The sequence below is a fragment of the Myripristis murdjan genome, chromosome 8 (assembly GCF_902150065.1).
Source record: "Myripristis murdjan chromosome 8, fMyrMur1.1, whole genome shotgun sequence".
NCBI lineage: Eukaryota > Metazoa > Chordata > Actinopteri > Holocentriformes > Holocentridae > Myripristis > Myripristis murdjan.
The window spans coordinates 9,157,659-9,183,250 of record NC_043987.1 but is presented as its reverse complement, the minus strand read 5'-3'; the positions used below and the strand labels follow the sequence as shown (position 1 = coordinate 9,183,250).

The 25,592-nt window shown below is 40.7% G+C and overlaps 1 protein-coding gene across 2 annotated transcripts; it reads right to left on the bottom strand.

The window, feature by feature from the left end:
- Window positions 1-736: 736 nt before the first annotated feature.
- Window positions 737-21,404, bottom strand: clcn7 (chloride channel 7). 2 transcript variants are annotated; one of them, XM_030058367.1, is made up of 25 exons: window positions 21,188-21,404; window positions 20,460-20,537; window positions 18,407-18,472; window positions 17,911-17,976; window positions 17,483-17,615; window positions 16,501-16,610; window positions 15,654-15,734; window positions 15,485-15,547; window positions 14,812-14,895; window positions 14,342-14,435; window positions 12,714-12,778; window positions 11,502-11,618; window positions 11,271-11,325; window positions 10,898-10,958; window positions 8,761-8,902; window positions 7,990-8,083; window positions 7,062-7,234; window positions 5,984-6,035; window positions 5,508-5,635; window positions 5,095-5,180; window positions 4,682-4,814; window positions 4,375-4,434; window positions 3,730-3,906; window positions 3,446-3,526; window positions 737-3,312 (listed from the first exon to the last, which is right to left on the bottom strand). In XM_030058367.1, exons 1-25 carry the CDS (start codon window positions 21,299-21,301, stop codon window positions 3,226-3,228), a joined length of 2,400 nt encoding a protein of 799 aa, XP_029914227.1. In that variant the 5' UTR covers window positions 21,302-21,404; the 3' UTR covers window positions 737-3,225. The 2 variants fall into 2 exon arrangements, with proteins under 2 accessions (XP_029914227.1, XP_029914228.1); XM_030058368.1 differs by lacking the exon at window positions 20,460-20,537.
- Between the last annotated feature and the right edge of the window lie 4,188 nt (window positions 21,405-25,592).

Genomic DNA, 25,592 nt, shown 5'->3' with positions numbered 1-25,592 from the left:
TGTAACCACAGCAAGACAGAGCCCTGTTGTTCTCCCAGCTGAGGACAGGGGAGTGGGCTGAAGTTGCTGCCTTTAGCCTGAACTTTCCATGCCGCTGCCCTAGAAATAAAATTTACTCAAGTCAGTGTAGTCATTCAAGAGTTTGACTCAATTCAGTAGCAACGAGGAGTGGGTGAACAAAACTACTGATGTTCTTTTGTTTTTGAAGATATAACAAGGATTAGGGAACATTCACCACCAGAGTTTGTGAGAATATTTGTAGGCGTGTTGAGCAGTGTGAAAAAGTGTTGAAAAATGTGTGTAAGCCTATTTTGTTGATGATACAAATATGTGAACTAACTTCACTTTTGAATTTGCAGTGATATTTTGATGATGTTTCTAGTCCACCAACAGATTAAGACAAAGCCTAAGCCTTCGCCATATGATTTCTTTTTTCTCTTTCATAGCATATTTAAACTTCTTATAAGTTCATGTTAATAGATGCTGCTAATCTTTCTGTTGCTGCCCTGGCTCTACAGGGGTTTTCAGTGTATCTAAATTCTACTTTTTTTTTTTTTTTTCTTTATAAAAGGGATTTTTGCTCAGTGTGAACACTGAACTTTGCAGAGACATGTCTTAATAGTCTTTAAACATGCTACATGATCTTAATCCGCACTGCATTAAACCCAGTAACTATACAAAAAAAAAAGAAAGAAAAAAAAAAACCAAATGTTTTTTAATCAAACAGACCTTTTGTAGGAATAGATAACTTTCAACTTTATTAGTTCACAAAAGGTTCATCAACTGGTTAAAAATACAGCATAGTCTATATTTTAACATCTAGAACTGTACAAACAAAACAAAGACCACTGATGAGACGAGAATGATTAACAGCAAATGTGTAAACACAAAATTGAAGTGCACAAAGAAAAAAAAAACATATAAACAATGAAGTAAATTCAAGAAAAGTTTGATTTTTTTTAAACAAAACACACTGGTGATTTTAAATCAGACACAGTTTCGTGTTTTATCTGGTTAAACTATGATCCTGATTGAATAGAGTGAGGATGCAAATGACAAGAAATGTTTTCGGTCAGTTCTGCTAAAATCTGAGTTGCTGAAATCCTTGATGCCGTTTCATGATTTAAACAGAAGATACCGTGGCAAAATGTTTACATTCTTACAGCTATTCTTGCGGGACACTTGTGGGAAAAGTCTTTCAGTAGTGGGTCAAAGTGCAACATTTGGTGGTGATAGAAAATTCTGCATACCAAACATGTTACCACTGACAGTAGTACAAATAAAAATGTATATATATATATATACTCCAAGGTGCTGATAAGAAATGGAGAGAGAAGGCAGAGGTACCATCGAAAGCTCGACTGCACAGCAGAATTGCTGTCTCCAGGTCTCTGACATGCTTACAGCTAAATTCTGCCTCAAACTCCATCTTGTGGCCAAATGAGAGAAGAGTCACAATAATGATGTCTACCCCTTTCTTAAACACCATCAAACTTATATCTTCTTAAACTTTACTATCAAACTTAGTCTTATCATGCCCCCTCCACCTCACCCCACTTTCAAATTTAAAAACACAAGTATTCAACAAAAACAATAAATATGAGCATACACAGTGCAAAACTAGGACAAAAAACGGAAAAAAATATTCACTGATGTAGCCACTAAAGACCTTGAATGGCTGGCTGTTCTTAAAATGCCAAGCACACTAAGGACCCAGAATGGAGAGTAAAGCACTAAATTTCCCAAAGCAAAAAACTCTGTTTCTCATTTGGGTCTGTATCAACTCAAAATGAAATAACTTTCCAAAATGCAATACATGTCCAAATAAACGACTACATCATTGTTATGCTGTTGCAAAACTGTTACTGTCATTCACTGCTGGACACTGCTGACATGATTACATTACATTATTACTAGCAGTAGCATCATCACATTATGCAATGATATGACTTCAGATGGAATGTAAAATAAGTTTCACTAGTGATGTAATTAATAATGCAATAATTTAGTCAGTACAGCTATTACATTTTTAGTCAGTATTATTACATGATCAGTTTTCACCTGATTAAGTAAAACTGGATGTTAAAGTAATAATGTGATGTTATTACACTGCCTTTTCCTTGTTTATGGATTACTGTACCAGGATTATTGTACTACCCCATACTGGGGTAGTACAAGAGTACACAGGAATATTTTCTTACACTGTGGCATGTTACATTATCAGTTGCTACAGGGTTGCTAGACGAAATTTTTAAGTAATGGAAAACAACAAACAACAGAAGGGGATTTCCGTTTGGGCACACATATTGAGGAGGACACAACAAAAGCATTTTACCATTTGCCAGCTGAGATCGCTAAAGTTTAATGGAAAGCACTGTTTTCTCTCTTCTAGTTGGTAAACTGAACGTTTTTATCTCTACATGTCCACATTTGCAACTTTATTTGACCTGGTTCATAAAATGAGTGAGGTCTGAGAAAGCTTATTTTCTGTCCATTATATTTTCCCCCCAAGCCGTACACAACCCTTTCCTTGAGTGGCGCCAAAGAGGAAGAGAATAATGACTAAGCCTTCTGCTAATATATCATTTGATGCCTCAGCACTATGGCTACTAATCAAATTATGATAAGTGAGAACTGAAGTCATCTCTCAAATGATTTCCAGCGTGTCCCAGTTAAAACCAGGTGGGAAGTTTCCTAACATGGCGACACTGTTTCCACACCAGGTCTGCTATTGAATGGAACAACAACAGACAGACTCAGTCAGTAACAGACAGTTACACTAAAGGAGTTCACAACCATTAAGATGCTGTGTTGCCCATTTACAAACAAGGGTGAAGAAAACACACACACAAAAAAAAAAAAAAATTGGTGGCTCCATTATGGATTTTTCTGCATGTCAGTTCAACTCAACTACACCTCAGGTAGTTTTTACCGTGTAAAACATGGCTATGACTATACAGCATATCCAATGCTTGTTTGTTCACGAACCAGATTATGGATGTCCTTGTGTTGTCATGGCAGCCGTTTTAGCATCAGAGAATGATCGTGACCTCTTGACCCCTGACGGCGTCCTGGCGGGGTGCATAGCTGGGGGGGGTCAGCAGGTAAATAGGCAACGGGTGAACGTGGTCATTGTCTATGGGTGTGCATGTTGATCTCCAGGTTAAGTCCCCTGTGTGTATGTGTGTGTTTGTGTATGTGTGTGAGTGTTTGTGTGTGTGTCTACTATGTCTGTGCCAGGTGTAGCTCCTCCAGTCCGTGTTTGCCCAGGTGATATCTCGCCAAGTCTTTCCGAGTCACCAGTCCAACCACCTGGAAAGCAAAGAGGCCGATCAGGATATTCATCATCATCACTTCAATACAAGAATTTACTCTCTTACACTGATGCCCAGTCAAAACACAAGCGCACACACAGAGACATAGAGGGACAGACACACACACTTACCCTGTTCTGGTCATCCACGACCACCAGGTGCCTCAGTCCCAACGCTCTGAACAGCTTAAACACACGAGGCAAAGATGTTTCCTGCACACAGAGGGCCTTGTTTATTTAAAAACTTCTGACTTCTCACCCTCTATTCCAACATGCAATCCCTTTAAAGCATGAGGCTTATATCTACAGCACCGCACACTAGCTTTGAGTGTACTGAAGTAGAATCAATGTAACGCCTATTAGTAACACCAGTAGCTAAATACGCAGTGTGAATTTGTGTGTGTGTGTGTGTATACCTGTGGCACGGTGTAAGGCGTGGGGTTCATGAATTCAGTGAGGTCCATCATGCACTCCCTCTCGTCCTGAGACACGTGGATGCTCTGGATGGGGGGAAAGCGGGGGTAGGCATCCCTGAAGTCCTTCAGCTGCAGCTTCCTCTGCGTCAGCCTGGACCGAGCCAACTCCACAAACACCTGACAGGACAGAGCAGGCAGACAGGCTGAGAGAAAGAAAAGACCACCAACACAAACCCGTGGGGAAAAAACTGGCAGGCTGTGAGGTACAACTCAAGACATACTTTTCCAGAAAGTAAAAGTAATTACTGTTAAAGAGGTGTGATTTAGCTGATGAGATAAAGGTGAAAGTCATTTTCTTGTCACCAAGACATTAAACCAAGATTTTGTCCAACTTTCATGTCCTCATTGGATTCATGGGATGGTTCAGAAGCTCCCACTTGAAGGTTTACAAAACATAAGGCCCAATGCGTGGGACTTAGCATAAAAATGACTGCAGTTTCCCAACGCATCCTCATAACATCACAAAACCCAGTAGGGAGGATGGACATGGGTCAAACGACCAACTCCTGAAAGGGTTGTGTCCTCTGACAAAGATTTTACCTAAAGGGGGCAGGGCAATGGCAGCCTCACACATCTCACACTCACCTTGTGTTTGAGAAGAACGATGAGCTGAGAGCGAAGGATGAGACCACAGAGCTTTGCTGGCTGAAGCAGAAGAAGAAAGTGGGATGAATGAGAGGTGAAAACCAGTTTCCATTTGTTGCAGACTTCAACTTTAAATTACCCAAACCTTGGTTTGCATACACTATAGGCATAATATCTCTCATATCGTATGGATTCAACCAAGCATTGAAACCCCAACCCAGGCAAAGTCAGTTCATGACTCAGCATATTGTACTGTAAAAGCAAATGGGGGCAAAATCCTGAATGGAGACCAGCCATCATACAATACCTCGTCTCCAGGAGCAACGTGCACGACCACAGGGAAGCCATTGTGATTGGTGGAGGTGTTGCTAAGGACGTCAACAATGGTCCCCACCTTCTCTATCCTGTTAAAGCAGGTGACTGGAGAACTCATCACCTCTCTGAATGGAAAGGACAGATAGAGGTTGTGATAGTGAAAGACAAAGACATTATGGAGAGGTAAGAGTCAAATGCTAATAATAAACTTGATATACAGTGTATGTAAAGTGCATCCAAACTCTGAGTTTACAAAGTGCTTCTTTGAGAAGGAATTTGTGTCTAAAAACAAAATTTTGCACACAAAGGAAATAATATTAGATGGAATCGGTTCATATGTAAACTACCAGTTATCCCATTGGAAAAGCTTGTACTTTGCCACTAGCAAATCAGGGAGGGTCTTACCTGGCGGTCAACCAATGGGATGTGGCAGGAGCCTCCCAGTGCAGGAAGGGAACACTTTGTAACTTGATGTGGATGTCGTATAGACCCTGGAACCAGGAGGAACATGTTATACATATGTGGTTATACGTGTGTGTGTGTGTGTGTGTGTGTGTGTGTGTCTGTGTCTGTGTTCTGTCTTCCACCACTCGGCTCTGTGCCGAGCACATGAGGAAGTGTGAAGTTATCTGAACATGTTTGTGAGTTTCGGGACTGCCTGGTTCCCTACTGTATTCAGTTCTGTAGTGAGGACTTGTGTTTACATCCGCAAAATGTTATCCTATTATCATGCAAAATGCCTACACGTGCATGCCTGTTTATGTGTATGTGTGTGTGTGTGTGTGTGTGTGTGTGTGTGCACCCAGGTCTCTTCTCACCTCTACAAAGTAGTCCCCTACTATCTTAGCGGTCATAAGGACAAGCATGATGGGGAGGCCGTATGTGACGTTTCCTGTAGCTTCCACCATGATGACAGTCAAACTCAGAGTCATCCTCACAATGCCCCCTATAGATTAGAGCATGATATTACAGTTAAATATTACTATTAGTCTTGTGGTGCTGACAATCAAGAACAAGAATTGTATTTAATATAAGGAAATAAAACCAAAGATACACTATGTCACTGTTGGAAAAGAAACTTTACACAAGCTTGGAGCTCGATGGCATATTATGAACCACAAATAATATATTCATAAAAAGATCAAAATTATATTCTCAAAACACTTCAATGTCAACTGCAAATAACTTATTGTATATGGCAATTATCTTCCTTGTGCATGTGTCACACAACAATGACAACACTTCTGCTTTCTGCTCACCACTGAAAAGGACGTTTGAACAGGGTGATACTCACCTAGCTGGGCTGCGGCTCCAATCAAGGCATATTTACCAGGGTCAGCCCAGATCTGACATGAAACACACGTGACAGTAAACAACCAATCATGACATTGAGAATGGTAGTTGGTTAGGTTAATTTCTTCTCTACAAGCAGAAAAACATTTTCACAGCCAGTAAAAATACGCAAATCAAGCACTAAAGGATTTTGTGTTGTCATCCTCTGAACTATACCTCTACTCACCAGTTCAGAAAATAACAAATCGACTTCTGCTGTATTTCTCCAGAGCTTTTTATATTTTTTATTAAATAATCATTTTAGTGCCACAGTAAAATCAAATCAGATTTAAATTTAAATTAACTTTAAATTTCAACTGTAAATAAAGACTAAATGTAATGATACATTTCAAATATTGGAAAAAGCTTCAGTTTCCACAATTAAAAATACTGGAGACAATGGTCAAATCTCAGAATTAAAGCATTTCAGGAATGTCAGCTGTAGATTAAAATGATCAAGTTGTTGATTTAAAAAGTCAAGATTCAATAAATGAGGTAAGATCATTTTAGTTCTCAAATCGAGACAAATGTCCATGGTCAACAATTTTGGTTGAAATCCCTTGCAAAATAATCAAAATCATCATTTTATCCATAACTGAGCATCCATAATCTGACTTATATTGGTTAATAAAAAGGTGCTTTTAACTGAGAGGGAAATAAAACAAAGATCCTGTGCTAATGTGTGTGCAACTGTGTGTATTGAGGGCAGGCGGTGATTATGCTGAGATTACAGTAGCGAGATTTGATTTGCCCACAAAGAGCCATTCTAACTGGATGGAAAACAAGTGTGAAACCATCCAAGGGCTGAAACAGTGAACTGAAACACTGGTCCAAAGGAATAGGTCTTAATCTGAGGCAAAACTAGTGCCAACAAAACCAATGGCAAGAGACAGAGGCTAGAAGAAGAGCAGTTATACACACATCAAATACAGTGGGAGCAAGGCTATCGGTAAACTGTGTCAGTGAAGGAAAAAGTAGCCCCTGCAAACTTTTCTCCAAGCCACATATTTTATAGAGACAACGTTTCAATCCGAACTCACCGAGCCACTGGAGGTGATGGAGGCCAGCAGAATCCCAAACAGTCTGCCCCAGGCTGCTCCGATTAGGAGAGAGGGGATGAAGACTCCAGCAGACACCGTCAGGCCGTAGGTCCAACAGGCCAGGAAGAAATAGGTCAGCGTGAACATTCCCAGAGTCAGGGGATTGTAGGTTCCTGGAGGACAGATGAGAGATAAGGTAAGTGAAAAAATGATAAGAATCAGATGAAGAGTCAGGCTGTAGGTCAAGGCTGGAAAAAAAAACAGGTCAACGTTAAAGAACATGCCCAGGTTAAGGAGGTCAGAGGTTCTTCTGAGAACTAGGGAGGGAGGAAAAGTCAGATTCATGCTGATGATGATAAAGAGAAATCACATAGTTTGATGAATTTAAGTGCACATATTGGATGGAAAAATGAGAAATGGGCCAAGTAAACACTGAAACTCTCGATGCAAGCTCATGTAAAGAGGCCAGTGTGATGGTGGATGAGTCAATCAACATGATTTTCACTCAGCTGACCCGTGTTCAAATCCTAGCTAGAGTAGTGTTCGTTTTTAGATAGCTAGTATTAGTGTTCACTAATATTTGCTTGTTATATTTAGCTAACGTTTCATAACCTTAAGCCTGACCTTTTCCTGATCTTAACCAAGTATCTGCAGTGGCTTGTGAGCGACCTCGTTTGGGTTGTGTGGCTCATGTGGGTCATACTAGAGGATTGGAACAAACAACCAAATCGCTTGGTCGCTTGGATTGGTGGACTTGGCATTAGCATGGAAACACAAAAGTACCAAAGAAAAGTGGTTTGATTTTGGGAACAAATCACAGAAAGCGCCTCTATTTATTTAAAGGCATCATCATGCATCTGCAGTTATATAATACAGAAAAGTGTAGTGCCACTTCAAATTACTGATACTTTCTCACACAAAGCTTCACCTGGCTGGTTGTGGAAGAGGCTGCGGACACTTCTCTCAGGAGTGTTGAAGAAGGCCGTTGCCATGGAGTTATACTCTCCATCAGCACAGAACAACTAGAGGGAGGGAGAGAGAGAGAGAGGCAGGGAGAGAGAGAGAACATGTGACTGACAAGAGACAATGAATACTGCCTGAAGAAGAGTACTAACTTGAAAGACATTGCATAGGCTGTTGTATCTTGAGTCTTGTTTGTCTGTTTGCTCTCTAGGCATTTTCTCCCACAAGCAATGATAAAGCCAAACTGAATTTCTTTTATTTTGGCAGGTGCTTCCATTCTTCTCTTCGTTTATTTGGATTATATATATTGAGCTGCTTTGGAAGCCCCTTACCAATATAGTCTTTCTATGAGCTCTGTTGTCTCCAAGACATATTGTACGTCATGGTCATTTGACCGAATAAGACAGAAGTCCTGAGGTTCACTGCAACAAACATACATTAAAACTGAACCTGAACATGTGAGTCTGTTATTTGACTGCTCAATGTAAAGCAAACAGTCTCATGCAGAAACATTGCTACTAGTTTTCTTCCAAAGTTTGTTTGTTTTCTTGGAGATATCTTGAGATGAGGTTTTCCACAACAACACACGAATCAACCTCTTGGATTTGTTCAAAAAAGGCCAAAAAAACAAACAAACAAAAAAAAAAAAACAAAGCAAGCAAGAGGATGTTGTAAGACTGCTGGTCAAAACCATGCATGGAGAGGCACTGGTTTGAGTGTGTGTGTGTGTGTGTACCTGCAGTGGATACTCCTCAGCGTGCTCTGGCCCCAGAGGCTGGCAGTCATTGGAGAAATATATCATGGCAAACGACACCGTTGCTGTCACCGCAGCAACCAACATGGCCTCCATTACTTGCAGACAAGGACGGTGAACGTACCTAAAGCCCACACACACACACACACACACACACACACACACACACACACACAGAATGGCATTTAGCTGTACTTCCCAGAAGTCGTGAACAGGTTGCCCTTTATACCAACACATCATACACAACCTATCCATTAATGAACACAAACATGCACACACAGGTTCACACTGAGTATTTTTGTTAATATTCTTGGGGTTTGCCTGGGCTTTTATTCTTTGCTTTATCTTTACCACTAACATGGTTAATCTAAATTGTACTCTGCACTCAAGGACTTGCATATCACAGTACCACGGTTCAATCTGACACACAAAACACTCACACACATGACACTCGATCAGCTAGGAAACCCCACTACTGAGGCTAACCTAGCCACAGTGGCCTGGGCTCAAAGCCCTTTGCTGCGTGTCATCCCCCATCTCTACCCTGTGTTCCCTGTTTCTCTCCACTGTGTCTGTTTAAAATAGCAGATATGCCTGGCAAAAAATTATGGCTAAAAAATTAGAAAAGAAGAAAGAAGAAATTCCCAAAATGATGACGTGATGGCGAACACCCAGTATGGAATTCCTCGAGCCTGCTGAGGCCTAACTGGCATCACTGCTGCTGAGTTTCTGGGCAGGAAAAACAATACAATGAAAAAAAAAAAAGATCTTCTCTGCCAAGTCCGCCATTTTGTGCCTTGAGGCAGTGTGTCTATATTTGAGCTGCTTTTGTTTGCAATGACAACTGGAATTGAATTCTTTTTTTTTTTTTTTTTTTTTTGTCCCAGCATGTCACATTTTGTCCCCGCAAAACACACTGATTACTGCGTCTGTTTTTTCAGCAGTGAAAACACAAGAGGGGTGTTCCTGGACAAAGGAAAACTTAAAAATTGTGAAAACAACTTCTTACGGGCCAACAGGATGACATAGGCCATAGAAGGGCAAAGAAACATTTTCACTGGTGAACCCATATCTAATGGAGCCTAAAGTCAAGTGACTCACCATAATCATGAGTAAAAACATTTCTGACTCTTAATTCCTGTGGAATCAACCCATCTCTGTTTGCCTTCACTGCATGTGTTGTACCTTCAGCTCAAACCAGCTGCCTAATTTTGGTTCTTCATGTGTTTGCTAACGTTAAACAGACACTTATGAACCAATTCATTAAATATCATTAAATAAAAGATATCAGATATTCAGTGTTAATATGGTGGAACACTGCATGTTTTTCAGTTTTATTTAACTGTTCAATAATATTTTGTTAACTATTAATAAAGAGTTTTAGTTTTGCAAGTTGGTCTATATGCTGATTTTCCACCTTTACAAGAATAAAGTCATGGGAGAAAATATCAAACCATTTAATTTTGTGTGAAAACTGAAAAATTTGCTTTGAATAGCACATCTGCTATCAGCAACATCAATGAAATATCATTTGTACCCGCATTTAATAACGCATATCAGTGTTTGTTATGCTAATTAACATTGCTGGCTGTCAGCTGACTGTAAAAGGCAAGAGTGACTTCACACTCTAAAAGACATTAAGATAACTGACATATTAAAAAGAGATAAACTGAGTCCCTGCAGCTCCAAACAAGGAAGCAGGAAGCACAGCGCTCTTTACAGAAGTCTCCTCCCCGATCAGTCAACCTGTCAGTCATCATACCTGTCTTCATACTGCGACTATTTTTAATACCAAGCGCCTAAATCACGAGACGCTCCTGAGAACGTATTTTAAGTACTGGCTCCTTGTGCACCCCACCCAATGTTTTGACAACAGCTTTGTTCTCATGTTGCCAGCTATTGTTGGCGTTCACCGTGGCAAAGTTCCAGCTCAGTGTCAAATGCAACATTCTGTGACTTCTCCCATGACTTTGCATCATTAAAATGTTGAATTTCCATCACAAGTTTCTTTCCCTGACCAAAATTTCAGATTCAGAGGTCTTATTCAAGTCAGTGTTGTCTTGATCATCCAAAGAAACGCCTGGACAGAGTCAACATCAGAAGTGATGTGTACAGATACCTGATCCTGAAGATGGTCAGCCAGTAGTTCAGGACATTGAACAGCGCTCCCAGCAAACCACCTGTCAAAAAATAATAATACGACTGATAGTAATAATAATAATAACATAATAATAATAATGACCTTAAAATGCTGTCTATGTGCCAGCATTGAACCATTATTGGTTTGATTTATTTCAATTTGAAAAAATAATAATTTAAATAAACTAAAATTAGCAATCATGTGAGAACCAAATCCTATCTACACTTCTCCCACTCCACACCTTCCCTTCATCCCTCTATCATCTCTTAATCTTCCCATTTCCTTCCAGCAGCAATCTGGAAACACACATCCAGAAGGAAAAAAAAAAAAAAAAAAAAAAAAAAACATTTACCTATAGCTCCCATAGCAATGAACAGAGGAATCTCATAGAGGTTATAGGCCACACTCTGAAAAAGGAGCAAAAGGACATGTCAAGTTTTACCTTTACAGAATAACAGCTTAAAGCAGCATCTTGGAGTTCACATCTTCATATAAAGAAGCACAAAATATATAAATAAAGGGGGGAAATAGCAATAATAAAGTGTTCCTGATCACAGGTAAAATAATAGATGAGGTTTCTCACGTCACTTTCAAAGCGTCCGAAATTGATGAGACCGGGATTGGAAAGGTCTCCTGTATTGTTGTGGTAGATACTCAGGAAGAAGTTCAGGGTGAAGGTGGAGATCATGGAGGCAAAGAACTGAAAAGAGGACAAAGAGAGAAAGGAAGGGATGATGAGGGAAGGGAGACAAGAAAAGCAGTTTGTTGTCCTCATCCCTCTACTCTCCAGTTTCACTTTGCATTGTTTTTATCCATGCACCTACTCCTCTCTTCTGAGAACTTAGTATTCCACATGTGAGCCTCTGGTTAAAGAAATACATCTTTTCCTAGCAAACCTGTAATCTATTCCTTCATCAGCCTTCGTCTTGCTGGGAATCATTTCACACTTTCAAAAGAATCATAACTCATAAATAAAATCCCAGAGGACATAATAAATTCAGAGGCTTATTTCCATCATGTTCTTTGTACTGTTAAGTTGGCAAGGCAGGTTGTCAAAGCACATCCAACATGAGCAGTAATGAAAATTAGATAATCTCCTACACTTGCGTTCCCATCTACTTTCCCTCACTCCAACCCTGATATTTATCACCATTCTTCCAATTCTACAACCCGCTAAATCGACTTTATCTCCCTCCATCCACCTTTTATTCTCTACTTAATTGCGTAGCACAAGCCATTCAGTGATTCAGCTGCAGCTAATGATAATTTTCATTGTTAATTAATGTAATGATTTTTTTTTTTGATAAATTAATTGATTGTTCTGGTCTGTAAAGTGTCAAAAATAACGGCAAACGCTCATGGGAAGTTAGCAGCCCTAAGTGATGTCTGAAATTTGCTTTCTTAGCCTGACAAGTAGCCAAACAAATAAATAAAAAATGGCCGGTTTCGCTCAAAACTAGGGGGGTAGGTTGGTCATGGACCAGTGAAAACCTGATTAATATTTTTGCACCAACTGGCCTCAGGGAAGAGGGCAGGCCAAAGGGCAGGGCGTTTGGTTCTCAGTCAGAGCAGCTCTGACCAACCCTCCCTGCTGACTTTGCTGGAGCCAGCAAATGTTTGGGACATTTGCTGAATAAATGACAAACAATGAATCTAATTTTGTGTCAATCGACCACTTAGTTAAGTGACTAATTGCTTTAGCACTACAGGAGAGCATACATTTTTAGTATGGCTATGCAGGTGCACAGCCTCGACACCTCGACAGGTGCCAGGCTGTTCTCCACTGGACACTTACAATCCTCCATGTCAGCATCTGGTTCCAGAAAGAAGCACCTTCCTCCAGAGAGAACAGAACGCCGCCTGTGTACAAAAGAAGCACAACCACAGTCAAGAACCAAACAGTATTTTGATTCTTTGATACATTTATGAGATGTGTAATGAGAAGACTGTAGAGTAAGCCTTATGTGCAGCCTTTGATGTGCTCAAGTGTTTGTGCTGATGCTGAGCTCACTGGTGTCAACCACTGAACATCCTGTGCAGTGACCTCAAACATTATCATGCACACTAAGAACTGAGTGCATTCTGAACAACAAGAGGAACTGCTATTCACTATTTCATTTCACTGATATTCATATTACTGCATGCATGATGTTACATTCTGCACTTGTCAATCAGGTGACAGCTACAGGAATTAGTGGAAGCCTAATGCAGGAAAAAATCCCCCAAAAACATCTCGCCATACAAGCGTTATTGAGTCTTTAACATCAAAATGACTAAATGCAAACTACATGCAGACTATTGTTTACATTGCTAACACCAGTCACTTTAACCTATATCTATATTTGTGCTGCACTACCTGTTTGGTATTGTCACCTTAGGTTAAGCTTCTAACAGACCTTCACCATTATTATTCTATTATTTTCTTACTATTTTTTAAAACTTTTTTCTGTTAGTCATATTTTTTCTTCAGTTTACACTGACAGACCTTACACACTTGGCTGATATGGCTTTATTTTTAACGATGTTATAAAGCTGAGGTGTCTCTGAAACAATAATTTCATTACTTGAAATGACGTTTGCATTGTTATCAAGTATATATCAATTTTTTCCCTTCCAGTGCATGGGACGATTTCATTAACACTGGTTTCGGCGAAAATTTTGAGTATCAGATGGTCTTTAATGCTGTTTCTGAAGCGTTTCCACACCACCAATAACTGTTTCTGGAGGAAACAGCCTCCAATCTGCAAGGCAGCTTTTTCCACATGGCACTATTATCACAGCACTGTGGGCATTAAGAGACAAAATTCAGGTCAGCTGAAGTGGGGTGAGATGAATTAACCCCCTAATGTTCTCTATTGAGCAGTGCTTGATAAACAAGAAGAAGTTGCATTTTTGAAACTCTAAACTTTGAAGCCTTCATTTCAAACTGTCACAACATTCTTTGTGTATTCAGAAATAGCATCTTCATCACTGTGAAAATGTCAAGGGACTCTACACAGTCTGTATTTTTTAAGTGCTAAAGAGCTGCTGCTAGGAAGTGCTGGTTGCATCTACTACTGTCGCTATGCGAATAATGAAAAGCCATCTGAATCACGCCATTCTGTCGCAAAACAACTGAAATATTTTTAACTTATGGCTCCCTGCACATTGAAGGGTAAAATATGTTAAGGTAAGCGCTGGCAGGGAGATACAATATAGCATCTATATCTTGGAAAACAATGAGACTAAGACGCCAGCTCTTTCGAAGGAGCTTCCTCATGTGTTTATTTTCTCTCAGCAGCCAGCAGTTTGGGCATGAAGCCATACTACTGCGCCCATCGAGTCTCACACCAGCTAGAGCGGAAAGCAAAGGCAGTATTTATAACAGAGCTAACGTTCACACTGTTTAAATACTTAGTCCTTGGTGTGTGTGTGTGTTTTTACCGACTGGTGCTCCAAAAGCAGCAGACACTCCCGCAGCGGCTCCAGCAGAAACAAAGTCTCGTTTCTCTGTGTCTCTCCGAAAATACTCAAAGATCTACAAACACACATAGATTTGGCATCACTCCATGAATGTTTCATACACTCACACACACACACACACACACACTCCAACAGGCACATTTGAAATGTACCAACAGTACACATTGCACAACCAATCACAGCAAGTTTTCATCTTATACAAAAATACACATGTATAGATATGCTTAACACAAACTCCCCTCACTTAAAACAAAAGGTTCGGTTTGCTTGTTATTCAATGCAATTCTTGATGCTGTACCTTGTTCTAAAGTAGCCTGGCACACACACACACACACACACACACACACACACACACACACACACACAAACACACACACAAACACACACACAAACACACACACACACACACAGGACTAATTAAAAACACCAACCTTGAAGTCTTTCTTTAAAGAGGTGCTCCTGCCCTGGGAGACCCCAGCGGCCACAACAGCACCAGAATGAATCATGGGACCTTCCTGAAGGATTGTGGGTAAACAAAAGGACAAGTGAACGAGGGAAATATCTGCCCAGACTGAAAACATTAGACAAAGAAGCATGTGAGTCAGTTAACAGCCCAGATACCTACAGTTCTGCCAATCAATACAACTTGGAATGTGAATGATCTATTTGAGCTGCACAAAAACTCTCCTCTTTAACTACGAAGGTTCATCTGAAGCTCTTATGAATTTTTCCCTCACCTTTTTAACTGATGATTTGCAGTCCTCCATTAATAAAAAAAAAATCTGTTACATTAAAATCAGTAAGGTCCCAGCAGTTTCTAAGGTTTTCTGTAAGGGGCTAATGATTCCATAATTAAGATTTTATGCCTTCCAAAGCCAAAGCCTGTACAACATAACACACAAACATCCACACTTTTTTCCAAAGCATTTCTGGCCACATGCTTCATATGGAGTGATACACTCAAAACTGGATTTGGCACCATTTCGTTATGCCATGCTAAGTCTTCAGCCCTTAATTATCTACAATCTGACAAAGCCAAGGTGTTTTATAAATTAAACATGTATGAGTGGAGACAAAGTTTTGAGTGTTAATTTTCTGATTTACCTTTCCAACTGCAAGCCCTCCAACCACTGAACAGATCACTCCGCCCACTTTCACCACCAGAGTCTGTTGAACAAACATACAACTAATGTGAGGCAATGGATCATGTTCTTTCCTGTGCAGCAATAGTGGTCCAAGAAACTGCAGTGTGTGTGTGTGTGTGTGTCTATACCTTGAGTCGCACAACCCTGGGAATCTTGACTCCATTCAGGTAGCATTTTATCTGAGGTATACCACTTCCTGCTGCTATAGGCTGGGAAGACGGTGAGAGAGAAACAGAGGGAGGGAAACAAGATTACTCAGTGGACAGCACAGAGGACAGCACAGCAATCAATAAACCATGGCTAACACTGTTTTGTGGCAAGGCCAAGAGTAGAGTCGCACCTTAAAAACTGTTCCTAGTGCATAGGTCTGTCAGAAGTTCATAGGTCTGTCAGAAGTTCATAGTTCAGCCGAGTAGGACCCACACACAGGGATTTAAAAAAGTAGACTAAGGAGTCATATTTATAAAAACACTTGCTGTTTTTAATCCTTAGCACTGAGGACATTTTTGCATTTTGCACGTAAGCCCTGTAATTTACAAATTGTAAATATCACTCCTCAGTCTGCTTTTTCACATTAAAAGATCCTATTTGGCTGAACATCTCTTTGACCAATCAGATGGCAGACTGGAACTTTATATCAAATAAAAAAAACAGTCCCTGATCACCCCCTTGCCAAACTGGGGCAAACCAGAATGACACAATACAGTCCTCCTTACAGTGTTACATACTGCTGTCAGAGTTGCAGCTCTGGGGCAGACAGATTGGCCAATAAGATTTGCAGAAATAGCATCTATGACACACTTCTGCAAAATGTGCAACCTATGTGCTTGAGGAATGCCATCAAGAATGCAGAAGCAGAAGGAATCAGTGATGTTACGATAAAAATGCATGGAAATTGTGACTCCAAACCAGGAACCCTAAGTAAGTGTAAAGAAAAAAAATATGAAAGATAGTGCTTTATCCCCAGTGACTTACCTCAAAGAAGGCAACTATGACGGCTCCCACCATGACGAAGGCGGAGTTGAGAACAGCCCAGAGGATCAGAGAGATGGACAGGCCGCCCACCTCTGTAAACTTCTCTATGTCTGAAAGGGTCAGAGGTCAAGGAAAAGAGCACCAGCCAAACACGGACAACAACACTGTTCACCAGCCAATCATAACCACAATAATAAGGAGAACATGTAAAAACTGTCTAATTTGTGGTAAATTTTACCTGTGGCTGCTACGTCTGTCACCTAGCTATTTTAAAAATAATGTGGCTAGTGAAATACTTACAGTGTGGTGAATTTTGTAACATGCAAACCACTGTAACCAATGGAGCAAAAAAAATGTCTTGCTCTTTCAGTAAAATACTGATCTAAGCCTGAAATGCTGAAAAATAGCGTGACAAATTAAACCATTCAGCTTCCCAGTTCTATTTTTTTTTTTTTTTTATTTAATTTAATTGGATTTCTTTTGTAAAACAAAATTTCCTTCAGGGACTGTATTCTGTTCAATGTCGTTTCTGTGGATACACACATTCTGCATGGAAAGATTTTCCAAGTGTGACAGAGAGAAAATGTGCATTCATGTTCTATCAGATATATCAGGGGAAAAATCTACTAACACTAGCCAGAATAATACATAACCCAAGAAGAAACCTTTTTTTCACAGTGTCTATTTATGGTTATCAATTGATAAATCATGACTAAGTAACTGAATAAACCAGGGCAGGATATCAACTGTGATCAATTAACAATCTCAAGAAAGTTTCAACTCTCTGCAAGTTGACTCTGGTGCCACACTGAAATGAATGGAAACGAACAGCTTTTCCCAGCATGCACCACTCATAGAACAGTTTACACAGAGCTTTCTGGCAGTAACTGAAGGTCGATGTAATACACTGTTTAGTGAATGCCTGCTCTCTAAATCAGAGACGTCTAAAGGCAGTGAACACCACACCAGCACATCAGGATACTCTCTTTGACAACCAGGTATTTGACCCCAGCCAGCGTCTCCACCACGATGTCTATGAAACAGGCGATGAGGCCTGTGAGGAAGCCGATCAGACCACAGACCACCCAGCGGCTGATCTCCAGGCAGCGGAAACCCTACGGGCAGCGAGGAGTGAGGCAGGTGAGAGGTGTGTGTAGGGTGAAGAAGATGAGAAAAGCAAGAGGAACAACATGAGAGAAGAAGTTGCAGCGGTTGGGAAAGAGGAAGGGACGAGAGAGGGATGGGGATTATGCATGCAGGGTGTTTAAGAGAATGACAGAGAACAAGACATAAAGAAAGAAGTGAGGAATACAGAGCAAGAAAAACAAGTGGAAATCCTGAATACACTGGAAAATATGGTATATTGCAAACGATCATGTGATTCTCTGGAAACCTTATAGATGCCCTTACAATGTAGCTCATTCTCCTCTCCTCCTCCAGGAACAACTGGTTCTCACTGTTATCATAGTCCAGACTCTGGAATTACACATAACACAAAAATCAAAATAAAGATTAATCAAATATAATAAAAAATGAGAGGTATCTACTGATTAAATAAACAGGGGCTGAACTGCTACAACTAGCAACATGTTACTGTTTACTCTCATTCCTCAAAGGTTCATGGTTAACAGAGATGCTGAATATGTGAGAAAACAAACTATATGTGTGTATGCCATTAGATCAGTGTCAGGAAGTTCACAATGACCCATTACTATGTTGATGCAAAGCTGATTTTATCAATAGCTGCCAATTCCCAGTCTGCTTAAGAGATTACTGCCCTCAGCAACAAACTGTCTGTCACTGTTTGTGATTCGTTTTCCTCACTGAGGTTGTTTTCTTTGTTTAACAACAGGGTCAGTGCAACGTGTACACTCAAAATTACAGTGAAACAGAACTATTTGCTTACCTCATATTTGAGTGAAAGCAGCTTCTCATTGTGAGGGATTTCTTTGGGTCGGCCCCTCAGCGAGTCCTGCAGAGAAAACAGGGGTCACCAAGGTAATACTGATCTGTGACCTTTGACCCGCTGAATCACGAGGAACGGAGTCACTGACATCACAGGGAGGGCACAGTGCGATGGCAACGACTGTGTTGTAGGAATCCACAAGGTTCTGAACAATATGAGCAAATCATATTGTTTTCATCGATCTTGCACTCCAAGCTGCAGTATGTACGTTTACTGAATCCAAATAAATCATTGAAAAATTACCGTTGCAAACTGAACATGTTCACAGCAGGCCTTGTTTGACAGGCAGATCAAACTAACATACTGCAGCTTTAATAATCAATGCAATTAAAGCGGAGAAGGTGCCAAGTCAAGGTAGCAGAAACAACTTTGAATGACCAAGATGCAGCTACTGTGAAAGAAACAAACCAGCGTTTCCCCCAAAAGCGGAGCTATTTTTCAACACTGTAAAACAACCTGAAACAGAATTTGGAAAGAGTGATTCTAAAGCTCAAACACAAATTGAGTTCTTGTAAACATGGTCTTTGTGGTCTTCAGTGTTGAAGGAAACGCTGGCGCACACAGAGCAGAGGACACATCGTTCAAATGAAAGAATCTGTCATGCAGACAAACTAGCAACAGGCAATTCAAATGCAGTTTGTCAGATGCTCATGAAGAATGTTAAATGGGCCTGTCACACAGCTGTGACCCATATGCACAGCCAGAGAATCAGCGACAGACTAAATTTAAAAAAGGCATAATTCACATTTACATGCATAGGATAAAATGCAATATGCATCACTAGCAGTAATCTTTGATCTACCAGCTACCATCAGGCAAATCAAAAGCATGGTCATTCATATTCCCACAAGCCAGCAACAGCACAACTAAGTCTTATGTTTTCTGTGGAAAGCAATTGGTGTGATGTACCATCAAACTAAGAAATAGCCTCAAGCTGTTGATAAAGGGTGAATGATATGATAAATAAATTATATTGCGATCTTTTTGTACATATATTGAGATTGCTATATGAGTCCCGATTTTAGTAGGCCCGATGATGTTGTCACTGGTGTCTGTGCTCAACAAACATGTTTTCTTACATCTGGAAAATACAATTTGTAGTCTACAGTATCACTGTAGCACCATAATACTTTATTTACAACATCGTTGTGTCACATGTTTTACCTTTATCAGAACATTGGAGCTCCTGCAATTTGGACATCGTGTAAGGTACTGACAAATGTGCAGTGTTTTTTAGGTTTTAGGTTTAGACTGGTTTTGACTCCACCCTCTCCATTTGGTGTTTTGGTGTATTTTAATCTTCTGTGGATTCAAACCCAGTTTCTGAAAAAAAAAAAAAAAAAAAAAAAAACTGACACAAATGACCATGTTATCAAAGAGATGGCCGGCGTCTATTCCTCATTTGTACTGTGTCATAGCGGAAACCAAAATACAGTTTCCAGGCTCGTGCCTTTGACACACGCCTGATGAGTCAACCGCATTGTTGCGGACCCTATTCATGAGCAGGTCCTTTTTAAGTTAGGTTTTCCATCTATACATGGTGGACAAAGGGAAATTTGTTCGTTCAGTTCAGCTACTTACAGCAGAATACGCTAAATATGCTCAGCCGAACCTTTAACAATATCAGGTGTCACTCTACAGACCAGGCATGAAAACCTGAGTAGTACAGGTGCTCTATTTGACTAGATTTTAGTGTGACAGCCACACACACACCAATACACACAAATGACCTTGTGGTCTAATCACACTACAGGCTAGTTGAATGCATTTTCAGTAAGTGGGCTGACTGCTGTGTGTTGACTCTTGTTGCTTTTGTCTTGGCTGGGGTAAGGTCTTTGCTGACCAGAGTGATTATTCTTGTCAGCAAAGAACATGAGATGACATGAGGGGTGCACTACGCCGGGTCTGACAGGGTCCAGCTAAGGATCAAGATGGAGCGATGACTTGATAGACAGAAAGAAAAGTGAGAGAATGATGCGAACTCAGACTTTACCTCATCTGATGTCAACTCCTCTTCCAAATCCACCGTGCTGAGTCTGCCTATTTGAAATATACTGCCTCCTCCAGATAGCTACAGACCAGAAACATTACAGACCGCAACAGAAAAAAAAAAATGTTTGGCTATGTGTGGCACTCTACAGGTTATCGGGTCACATTTAACACAGCAGATGATGACAGCTGGCTAACAAAGAAAGTGTTTTAATGTGCATGAATGCATGTGTGACACTTTGCCCAGTGGTTGTGACATTGTCCAGACTGAGCAGGAAATCACTGATTAGCTTGGCTTATTCAATTAGACATTATGCTCTCTTATATGTGACCGACTCTTCCATAGTTGTGGTGGCTCAGTTACAGAAAGAGGAACGTGCAGTTTACAGTGTTTCACCTTTTGCTGGACAGAGCTGGGAGACTTTACTTCTGTATATGTCCAAGCTCTGCAGCAAGTTAGTAGTGAAGTTTCGATCAGCTGCCGTGCGTATCACTACTGCTTTCATCATGCTGACAGCTAGCTTGTTGTGTTTTGCTAACCGCCCCACCGCCTGTATGGCTTGCCATGCCACAAAACTACGTGTGAGTCAAATGCCTCCACAGCCCAGCATTAAACATGACTGAACTTAGCCTTACTGTTACCCTGTAATAACACATGACACAGCATCTTGTTTGTTCTGCAGCAGCCGGGCGGCAGGAGAGCTAGCTGGCCAGCCGACATGCTAACGGTACCTGTCTGGAGTATCGGGGCTGCTCGGAGCCGTTGAGCAGCGGCGTGCCTTCCCCGGTCGCCCCGGACTCGTCGGCTCGGCTGGACCACGACACTTTCTTCGTGATGTTGGCCATGGTGGCCTCCGACGGCTCGCCACTCTAACAAACGCCGCAGTATTTAATAAAACACAACTTTTGCAGGATAAAGGCAGAGACTCCTCAGCTCCCCATGATCATTCATAACTCGTGACGCTTTGTAAGGGTCGCGTGCAGGGCCAATAATACCAGCTAGCGGCGGGGGATGCTGGGTGTTGTAGTTTTTTGTGGTGGCATCCCACCAAACAGGCTGTTTAGGCGCAGTCTACACTCTAACGGGGGAAAAAACATGAAGTGTGACGTGAAACATGAAAACACCTAATTCAAGTTACATTTTGAAACTTTTTGATTTAATGATATGACGTTACAGAGCTACAGAGACACCCTCATGTGAAACGGTTAATTTATTTCCCAGCTTTTAAGACAAATAGCCACCCTTAGCTTCAAAAGGCAGACTGGGAGGCAGCAGATATCACTATAAAGGATCCATCAAGGGAAAAAAAAGGAAATGGTCAAACAACCAAGAAAATGCATCACAATCCATGATAAACATGAACCAATATAGCAAAAGTTGCTCACAACTCTATATTTACACAAATGCTAATTATAAATGTCAATCCATTCATTCAATAAAAGAATATTTAATCCAGTTATTGCTAGAAAAAATGAGGCTAAAAACACAAACATTATTTTGCACAACATTTAAAGATAAGATGTTGGATGCAAAGAAATCAGTAAAAAAAAAAAAAAAAAAATGACATCAAATAAACTTAATGTTGGTGCATACTCTTACAAATGATTTCTGGCATAAAAGTAGTTGAAGTTGTATGATTTTTGTGTTTTGGAATAAAACTCCAGCTCCATAGCTTTATCACACACAGTGCTCCAAACACTCGCATGCTACCTGCTTCACCTCCCCATGCACCTCCTTTATATCCTCCATACTAAGTACCACTCCTCTGGGCACCCCCCTCCCGTCTGCCACCCCCTCCACCTCCAGTGGGCTCAGCACCCGGTCCCACACCCTGAACCCGGCCATGCGCCCAGCAAAACCCTCTACAGGGTCAAACCCTCCCCCCACTGTGTCCTGCTCCTGCCCCAGCACCACCGACCCACCGCCAGGAACCTCCCAGCCCTTCTGGAAGTTGGAGCCTGAGGAGGTGAGGCGGCGGTCAGTGTAGTGCCAGAAACGACCCTGGATGGAGGACCAGAGGACACAGAGGTGGTGCCAGTGGCCATCCAGCAGTGAGGCTGCTGGGAGACGCCGGTACACGGGGTCTCCAACAACAAAATCCAGGGTGGGGGAGGAAGAAGGGGAGGAGGAGGAGATCAAAGAGGACTGGGAGTAGGAAGAGGCTGAGGAGCCAGAGGCGCTGCGTCCATACAGGACCAGCTGGTTGTCACTGTCATCAGTGGCGTAGGACAGCAGCGTGCCAACGTGTTTGTCCTCCACACGGAGCCACACACACACGGAAAGTTCAGGAAGGTTGGGGAAGCTCAAGGAGAAGGTGACGTAGTTCTCCACCGAGGCGGAGGGGAAGAACAGCATGGAGTCCACGTTACAGACTGGAGAAAGAGAATAAATTCAGTCTGGTGAAACCCATCATATACCAGGTGAATGCAGCTCTCTGAAATATTGGAAATCCATAATAAAAACTGACAGCAGCAACAGCAGACAAGATCGGTAGTGAGTCATAAAGAACAGACACAATTGATATCTCATCCCTTCTTAAAGACTGTGTTTTATGGTTGAATGGCAACTCAAGGTTGAAGAAAATACAATTCCCCCACTCACACCAAGGCAATGCACACACAAGTTACAGGGCTGTTCCGGAAAACCACATCAATGCTAACAAAACCCACAGGAGTCTCGTTGCTTGGGACATGTTTGGCCTTGGATGCGGCCGTAAAGCAAGGCACTAAATCATGAAAACAGAGCAGTGTTTTTTCTGTTTCTGAGAACATGGCCAGCAGCTTGAGGGACTGTCTGAGAGAAACTGGCAGTGATTTAAAAAAGTATGCAAACCCTTTACTTATGTATTATAAAATAACAGCTAAATAAAAAGTCCTGCATTCATAATGGTACTTACAGTAAGTAAAAATATAGAAGCACAGACAAAACGTGCTTAAGTACAAAACTTTTAATTTTTGAACAAATGTACATTTCATTGTGTTAAATTATTATTGCCTTATTATTACCTTTTAAGAAGAATTATGAGAGGAATTTTAATGTTGTAGATACCATGAATCTTTGGCTTGTGTACACCCTAAAAGTGCATCATATTTTTGAAGCTTATCTTATATTTTTCAAGTAAAACTTCATTCAGTAAAATAACTGGTAACTATAGCAACCAGGTTTCATAATGCAGTAAAATGTGCAGTATCTCCCTCAAAATGTATATCACAAAATGGACATATTCAAGTAAAGTGCCTGTACAAACTGCACTTAAGTAAATGCACTTCTGGAAACTGGCTAGCTGACTGACCGACTGACTGACTGACTGACTGGCTGTCTGACTGGCTGTCTGGGACTTGTGCCAGGAGGATGACCCTGTCCGTGAGACAGTGAAGTCTTTATTTGTGAATATCATGAAGGAGCATCAGCTGACACCATAACAGTCTTCCTACACAAATGCTGCAGTCAGTTCACAAGGCAAACTACAAACAGCTTAATGAGGCATTTGAGCAAATATTCAAATGTGCAAATGAAAAACAAGTTGATAAGGAATATCCAGCCGGTTGAATTACACAGCATCATTCACAAAAGCAAAAAACACAAAATCTATCTTTGTTTACAGGGAATTTCTGTGTTTTTATGATTAGGGTCTTGTCATGGACCCCCTAATCAGCACATGTTATACAAATGATGTCCATTTAATGAAAGCTAAAGTGATAGTTTATGCTCTTGCACATGTAATGGTATTTGCTACTCCACATGAATGTAACAGATCCTCCAAGTTTGACCTGTCATCTCCTTCCTTGTCACAAGAAAAAGCTGGTCATGGTTCTGGGTTCATTATCAACGCTCTTTTCCATCTAACTGGTGGATGGAACTACTTTGTTGCTGTATCATGACGCAGTTCGTTCCACCAGTTATTGCGGAAGAGGGCTGGAAAAGAGCACTGTTAATGAATCCCAAACAGACACGGTGTTGTGAATTCTTCAAAACACTTTTTTTTCCAGCTTTGGGTCACTGTTCAAAAGACTGTTATTTACTGGGCCAGGTCCAATTCATTCATTTTGGACAGGAAACATTTGTTCTTACAACAGGGAAGGAGTTGTTGGGTCAAAGTTGGAATATCTATTAAGTAATGATATTAATTATCTGACATAATTTAAAGTTGCTTGAACCACTTTATTGTGTCAATTATAGGTTGAGACTGGAGAAAATGAAATGTGTGATCAGAACCTTTGTAAAGTCAGTAATTGTACTAACTTGAAGTGATTTAAATATTAGTAAGATGTAAGGATTGCTGTTTTTGTATGTTTGTTTGTCTGTTTTTTCTCTGGAGACCTAAGAAGATGCTGTGCAACAGCTAAGCTACAATACTGCAACCACATTTCAGGCAATCTAAAATAAGTGACCATGAGACAAAAAAACAGTTGTTATGTAACATTAGGACTATATCATCACATAAGAATTAATTAAAGAAATACCCACTAATAGTGCTGTAAAATTGCACGAAGATAGCGTAAAAGTCTCTGCAGGGACATTAATGGGTTTTTCAGATGTAGCAGAACCAAACATTAAACTCCCTCATGATTCAGCCTCTGTGTGTGCCTCAACACCTTGCTCATCTCTTCACCCCCTTCCATATTCCCTTCTCCCTCCTCTCTCCCTCGTCTGTCAGTGTCTGTGTGAGTGGGCTGTGTTATGTCAGCTATGAAAGTTAAAGGTGAGCTGTAAAGATATCTGCTTATCTCATCTATCTGACAACAGACAGCAATGGAGTGAGGAAATAAACACTGCATATGAAGAAGAGACGGGGGCGGAGGATTTGGAGCTGGCAGGTACATGCAAGATAACGGCTGATATCCGTTTTCTGTTGAATATCAACTAGAAACCTGTCACGCTTTGGATCTCCAGATTATCTGTCAAGAGAGTGACAGCTCTGCGTTTGAAAATTTTGATTCAGAAGCAGTATCTTCTATATCTGTGTCTATACATAGGCTTTTACATGCTGCAATATTTTCAAAGAGAGCACCACTGAGGTTATAATATGTGTAATTTTAATAAAATCTGTGGAAAAGTGTCCTCGACAGAAAGCAATTTCTATTTTTTTTTTTAATCTTGCTTTTCTGCTTCTCTAATTCTATTTAATTTCAACCT

What these genes read in the sequence shown, in the direction of transcription:
- clcn7 (XM_030058367.1), bottom strand. Translation starts at nt 21,301, where the DNA reads ATGGCCAACATCACGAAGAAAGTGTCGTGGTCCAGCCGAGCCGACGAG. An exon ending in TGGAGCCGCAGCCCAGCTAG is followed by an intron (nt 5,636 to 5,983) that starts GTGAGTATCACC and finishes TCTAATCTATAG; the next exon opens with GGGGCATTGTGAGGATGACT. An exon ending in TCCCATTGGTTGACCGCCAG is followed by an intron (nt 4,815 to 5,094) that starts GTAAGACCCTCC and finishes CTTTCCATTCAG; the next exon opens with AGAGGTGATGAGTTCTCCAG.